Source organism: Haplochromis burtoni, unplaced genomic scaffold (assembly GCF_018398535.1).
Source record: "Haplochromis burtoni strain Fernald_Lab_line unplaced genomic scaffold, NCSU_Asbu1 Contig_201, whole genome shotgun sequence".
Taxonomy (NCBI): Eukaryota; Metazoa; Chordata; class Actinopteri; order Cichliformes; family Cichlidae; genus Haplochromis; species Haplochromis burtoni.
Genome location: NW_024582562.1, coordinates 851,577 through 858,390, shown reverse-complemented (window position 1 = coordinate 858,390; position 6,814 = coordinate 851,577). Strand labels below are relative to the sequence as shown.

General features: G+C 45.8%; 2 protein-coding genes across 4 annotated transcripts in view; both read left to right on the top strand.

The window, feature by feature from the left end:
• LOC102301371 (solute carrier family 45 member 3) overlaps positions 1-4,099 on the top strand; it is a 44,013-nt gene extending 39,914 nt beyond the window's left edge. The window contains exons 5-7 of one of the 2 annotated variants that reach the window (XR_006055050.1): positions 702-967; positions 1,046-1,733; positions 1,822-4,099. Coding sequence is in view for 1 of the 2 variants with exons in the window: in XM_005935774.3 (XP_005935836.1) it covers positions 702-967; positions 1,046-1,489 (710 nt within the window). In the remaining variant the exon portion in view is untranslated. Of the gene's footprint in view, positions 1-701; positions 968-1,045 lie in introns of both variants that reach the window. The other variant, XM_005935774.3, reaches the window with a different exon arrangement.
• A 1,028-nt stretch (positions 4,100-5,127) lies between these two features.
• LOC102301065 (fibroblast growth factor 6) overlaps positions 5,128-6,814 on the top strand; it is a 7,306-nt gene continuing 5,619 nt past the window's right edge. For both annotated transcript variants that reach the window (XR_001336785.2, XM_014337948.2), the window contains exons 1-2: positions 5,128-5,801; positions 6,374-6,477. Coding sequence is in view for 1 of the 2 variants with exons in the window: in XM_014337948.2 (XP_014193434.1) it covers positions 5,456-5,801; positions 6,374-6,477 (450 nt within the window). In the remaining variant the exon portion in view is untranslated. The remainder of the gene's footprint in view (positions 5,802-6,373; positions 6,478-6,814) is intronic.

The window sequence follows — 6,814 nt, the reverse complement described above, 5'->3', positions numbered from 1 at the left end:
CCAATCACAGCAGATGGCCCCGCCCCTCCCTGAGCCTGGTTCTGTCGAAGGTTTCTTCCTGTTAAAAGGGAGTTTTTCCTTCCCACTGTCGCCAAATTGCTTGCTCATAGGGGGTCATATGATTGTTGGGTTTTCTGTATCTATTATTGTACGATCTACTGTACAATATAAAGCGCCTTGAGGCGACAGTTGTTGTGATTTTGCACAGTATAAATAAAATTGAATTGAATTAATTAATGCGGTTATGGCGTTAACGTCATTTTAACGAGATTAACGCTGACAGCACTACTATTAACACATAGTGAGTGAAGAAGAAACACCCAGAACCCCCCAGCAGCCTGCACCTATTGCAGCATAACTAAGGAAGGATTCAGGAACTTTGACAATAGTGAGTAAGATTTGCTGTTGGTCAGCCTGTGACACCCCCTCCAAACAGCCCATGCCTTGGGTCAGCCTGTGTGTGTCTCTTTTCAGCATTATTCTAAACTTGATGCTGCGTAACGATTAGTCGGACCAAACTAGGTGTCCGTGCTGCAGAGTTCAGCAAACGTCACTCCAAGGCACTTTTTTTCACTAGAATGCTTTCTAGAAGGAGTCAGTGCAGAATATTCGACTGCAGCTGATGATATAAATCCATCTTTTATCGTCCTTCACTCGTTTTGCTCGTTCTTATACTTTCTGGACGCTGTTGTTTCTTTCAGGAATCCGTATGGGCAGCATGGGCCTGTTCCTGCAGTGTGCTACCTCAACCTTTTTCTCTCTGGTTATGAGTCGTTTGGTTCGGCATTTGGGATCCCGGTGGGTTTACCTGAGCAGCATGGTGAGCTTCACAGTTTCAGCTTTGGTCATCTGTCTGTCCAAAAGCGTCGTCTTGGTCACTGTAATGGCAGCTCTCACTGGCTATGCATACGCGACACTGCAGACCCTCCCTTACACACTCACCTGCCATTACCACAAGGAGATAGAGGTAAGTGTAGAAGTAAGAACTGGATATTCAAAGACATGTTGTAGATGATTACAGTCAATGATTCCTTTCTCATTTCAGGTCTACATGCCAAAAAGAATAACCAAGAGCAGACATAAAAACGGTGTAACAGCCATGCGGGACTCTGTGTATTTGACTCCTGTGGAAGAGGAGGGTGGACTGAACCACCAAACGGGGCCTCCTTACAGGCACGCCTTGTTCAGCCAGGACAGTTACGAGTACTACCCCGGCCCGCAAAGTCAAAACGGTTCGTCTCACAGCTCCAACGTCCCCGAGCAGGACGAAGCCGAGTCGGGCTTTGAGAAACGCGGTGTGGGCTTGGACTTTGCCATCTTAGACAGCACCTTTCTCCTCTCTCAGGTTTTCCCCACCCTCTTCATGGGCATGATTGTTCAGTTTGCTCAGTCCGTCACTGCCTATATCGCTTGCTCTGCCATCTTTGGAGCTGTCGCCATCTACCTGGCCAGTCAGATTGTCTTTGACCAAAAGGACCTCAGAAACTGAGTGATGGGATCGCCAATAATCAACCCTTCAGGTTCCACGAGTGGTACTCGCTGCACTACTGTTCCCAGAAAGCCTTTTGCTAGTAACATTTTTTTGCTTTCAGCGACACTCTGCATTAAGGTATATCTGTTAGCGTGTGGCGTCTGAAACTGGCTTACCGAAGATAAAGTCAGGAGCCGTTTGCCGTGTTATAGCAGGAATTATCTGCTACCAGAAGAGTCACCACCTGCTCAGGTCCGATGAGGTACAGTGTGTACTGAAACCTATTGAATTCAACAGACGTGTCTCTTTAAAACTGTCACGGCATAATTTCTGTCCACCTTTTTCCTCAGGTACCTTCAAACAGATTTACTGTACAACCCGTCAACCTCGAATACACCAACTAACTTTTCTGAATCGTATTTTTTAATTATCTTAAGCTACAGTTTTACACAGTGCAGTCGGTTTTTGTCTTTGCTCACTCGTCTTCACTGTCACTAAGGCATTTTCCATAATGGTCATCTTACATAATGACATTTAAAATTAAATTAGGTGAGTGTGGGGAGTCGTCAGTCTAATGCAAGATGGCAGAACAGACAAATTGGTTTCTTCAGAAATATGCTACTTTATTCATTAATTTGAGAGCCTTGCCAACTCTGTATGATCTCTTATTAGACCGTCCTTTCCTGCTAAATGTCATCATCTTTCTACTTTATAATCGACCTTTTTTCTGTCAAATGTTCTTTCGTCATTACACTTGTCTAGTCTCCACCATAAGTAAACTAACTCCATACGTAGGTGGGGTACATATGGGGATGTGGTAGTTCTGTTGGGCCATCAGTATCCATTTCTCCTCCTGGGATTGGTCACGTCCAGGAGGACGATGGCATGTGGGAGTCACCGAAAGGTGAAAATGTGACTCATTTTCTTCAGTCACAGCATCTCATCCTTATTTAACACCTATGGGAAATTTTGTACCAGTGGTAGACGGCAATCGCGTGCACTGTCAGGGTGTTTCATTCCTGCTGTATATTTCCAAAGATTTGGAGCGGCAATGCCAAGGCCTGTTCTGGCCCAAAGCCTTATTAGGAGACCTTTTTTTCTTTCAGCAGTCAGTGAGCTATACTCTGAGTCTCCTCTTATCCCTCCCTTCCACGTCTAGTGCCATCTTTTAGTGCTGTTTACTGCGAATATTTGCATACATTTTTACTGTATAATCCCTATGGGAATTTGTTATGCAACGTGCTGAAGTGAAGTTTCTGACTGTGATGATTTAGCAATTAGGCTGTTCAGCTGAATGGGAATATCGCATCAAATGTCCTTTGTGTAGATAATCAAGAGAGGTAATCTAGACTAGTGGACTGCTTATCCTGTCGAGTAATAATAACACACTTTCCCCGTTGCCTAAGCCCCGTTTAAGTTTTGTTTTTAAAATGACAATCTAGGACATCCAGATGGGCTTGTTATATAATCCCAGACGTGAACGGTAAACACGCAGAGTGATGTCTTATGGATGCCCACGTCATAGCAACCGTTCTGGAAAACATCTCCCAAAAAGTTATGCAGTGCATGTCAACATTTGGTTACTGAAAATCATGCAAGCAAGGGCTTTGAAGGCCGTGCGTGTTTGTATGTATGCATAACATGGAGGACAGATTGCAAGAAGTCATGAGTAAGTGTGAGAGTAATAGTTGGTATGACTCAAATGCAGTTTTTTGTTTCTCCTCTTGCTGCACTGACAGCAAGAGGAAAGAGTAGCCTGAATAATGCTTTACATCACGGAGCATCATCTTGGCCAAATGATGAAGAATCCATGTTTGTGTCAGTTCTTGCTGAGAATTTGTGTTGAGTCCTTCTTTTCTGATCCTACACAAACTGTTCAGTTGGTACAACAGAAGGATCCTATTTCCTGCATGGAAGACCAGAGAATTTGTCATGTTGACATTACTGCCAAGCAATCGACTTATCCTCCATGTCTAGCATTAACTCAAATGTTGTTTTACAAGTGCCTGTACATTTTCCAAACATGTTTCGTACATATGTATTTATTTATTATGCTTTTATTACAATATAGCATGTATTAAAACTATTGGACTTTTTTTTTCGGCATCTGTCACAGGTGCAGGGGTGAAGGCTCGTTCTGTGAAAATGAATTATTTGTATAGATGTGTTATAGAAGCATTCGTAAAGCTGTAATTTATTTTAATATTACCCATTTCACCCCCTCTGTTGGCTTTGGGGACACTGCAGAGCTCGTTGCTGATGTCTGTTATGCCCTTTACACAAGCGACATGGTTTGAGTTTCCTTTTCTGTTTTCATGGTTCATTTAAGAAATCGTGTCCTTTGTCAGCAGCGATTCGTCGGGGTCATACGTCTCATCAGTGGTCAATAAACACTTTCCGTTCACTGCAGTTGTCTGTAACTGGATGAGTGGAGATGTTCTCCTTGTATTAAAACAAAGTGACTTAGTGATTTAAGGCCAGAAGTTGTTTTTGATTTTCTGTTTTATCACATGACTTCAGCTACTTATTTCAGAGTTTATATCATTTTCACTGTACACCTGTCAGGCTGTGTATAAATGTGCAGTTACCAAATAGATTTTATACAAAATAAAAGATCTGCATTTTCAATGAGGTGGTGTCTTTGGTCCTTCATGCGACAGCGTTTAAAAATCAAACATTACATGACAGAGGTCAGAAGCGTTTCTTGAATTAAATCTGAAACACATTCTGGATCATTTATTTAAATGAGCCGTTTACAGCGTCCACAATTCTGCCAAAGCCGAAGCTTAAAGACTCTACATGAGCGCTTCAAATGAACTTGGAAATGGTGCCATCCTTTGGAAATCTTGGGGAACTGATGTGTGCGAGAGAGCTGTTGGTGCGCAGCTGCGTTGGGCTCACTGACGCATGGACATACTGTTGGTGGCATTATCCATTACATGGAAAAGACGATAGGCTTTCATGTTACACGGAATGGCACGCCGACAATGTGCGCCGTTTCGTGACGGGCCTCTCCAGTGCTCCTCGTAGTTCTCACGAATGCGCCGTGAGAAATGCACGGCTTAGGGTATACGTGGAAAAACCTGACATGATTAAAATGACACGTTGGGCCTCCGTTACCCGGTCGTGCTGTTGAGTTCAGAGGCGCTCAGTGTCTTGTTCAAGGTCAGGGGGGCGGATGCTAGCCTGCACTGAAGGCTTGAACCTTGATCTTTGCCGTTGATTGGTGCGAGCTCCCCGCTGGCTCTCTGGCCCAGCTGACATTTCAGTTTAGGCTTAAAAAAGCCTAGATTTGCTGGGGAAAAGTCTTAAACGTGGCAGGAAAGAAGAGCGACCAGCACAAGAGCCCTGTCATTGCTCTCCGGTGACAAGTGGGCCTGTTTTTACACCTTCCTTCTAAATAAGGAAGCGATCGGGTAGACATATGACCACCGACCCAATTTGGGAGCAGCCCGAGTGCCCCGTCGCGTCCCATACCGCGGAACGCCAATAAGCTTTCTTCTCTTCCAGTTAGGCAGAAACAGCAGCTATCCCCCTCACATCTCCACAGACCTGCTGTTTTTTCTGCCTTTGCAATAACCCTGCGGGTGAAGTCAGCATGATGTCATCTAGGGATGCGATAGTCTTGGCGAGGTTGAAGGGTTTTTGGTGAGCGCAATATTCTGAACTCTTACCGAGAGAGAGAGGCTGTCAGAAAAGGGAGAGAGAGAGTGAGTGAGTGTGTGAGAGAGAGGGGCGCGGGGGAGCTGCAAAACATGGTAATCACCACCACCACCACCAACATCACCATCACCATCACCTCCAGCTCTGCCGCGCACTCTCCCGTCTCCTCTCCTCGTCTGCACCGGGGCTTGCGTTTCATGCCCAAAGCACTGATCTGTGCTCCAAAAATAACCCTCAGTCAGCATGCCGAAGGAAGCAAAACAAGAAGAGCGGTATTTTTAGGGTCATTAATTTTGACCACGTGGCCCGAAGGTAAACCGGATGGCCGTTGCGCAAAGGCTCCTCGTCAGTATGTCCTGCGAGGCCGGCACGCCGCACTGGACGCTGACCGCAGTGGTTCTCCTGGGCTTTCTGCTGGGGATCGTGTCAGCGTACCCTTTACCGAGCAGCAGGACAAATGCAACTTTACTGGAGAAACGATGGGAGACTCTCTTCTCGCGCTCTGTGCTCGGGATCTCCGGAGAGAAACCGGAGCTGAATTGGGAGAGTGACTATCTGCTGGGCATCAAAAGAGTGCGGAGGCTCTACTGCAACGTGGGCATCGGGTTTCACCTTCAGATCCTCCCCGACGGCAGGATAAACGGTGTACATAATGAAAACCAGTACAGTGAGTTATATCTCCACCAATGTAATGCAATAGACATAAAAGAGAGACGGTCAATAAGCATGGATCTGCGATGAGCAGGCTAGTCTATCCCCTCTATTCATTTGCATGATCGCGTCTCATCCGAGTCGGGGAGAGAACTGAATTTCTTCCACGGCAAAGACAAATCTGTTAAAGCACGTATCCATCAGTACTGAAAACCCCTCTTCCTCCCCCCTCCTCCTCCAGCTCAACCATGTCACGAATGTATGGACGCTTTTAGACACAACTTATTTTTACGCAGCCCTCTGAGGGCGGTCCGGGAGACCAATAGCCGTGCACGCCGTGCAATTAGGACAGCTATTATTGCGATAACCACAATGCGCTTAATTAATGCGCCTGGATGCAAATGGAAGATGGGGTGAAAGATGCAGAACAAAGGCTCGGCATGCTGCGCAGCAACCTGCAAGGTTACACCCATAGACGCAGAGAAAGCACAATGCTACAGTGGCAAAACGCACGCACTTAGCCAGGATGCTCCTTTGGTATGTCACTCACTGCTCACTCTAACGTAACGCATCTTTGTCATGTATCAGGTCTAATAGAGATCTCGACGGTGGAGAGAGGAGTGGTGAGCCTATATGGAGTGAAGAGTGAGCTGTTTGTCGCAATGAACAGCCGTGGGAGGTTATACGGAACGGTAGGTATGCACAGTATTTCGTTTATTGTTCAGCACTGTTGGTTAATTGGATCCTGAAGTCAGGACGCACTTGGAGCTCGATCCGCCTTTTTTCTGTTTGCCTGTCGTAAATTGGAAAGAGACTCTTGCCTTATGTGGCTGCAGGGGAGCTGCACGCTACGGCCTGCGAAACCTATATTTCAGTTTCATCAGGAATTTCTAAAGCTATATTTAAAGCAAGTGTGCGAGGCCTGTTGGCCGATGGGTAAATAATGATGAGGTTAACAGATGAGGGATTTAGATCACAGGGCTGTACCGTGTGTGTGTGTGTGTGTGTGTGTGTGTGTGTGTGTGTGTG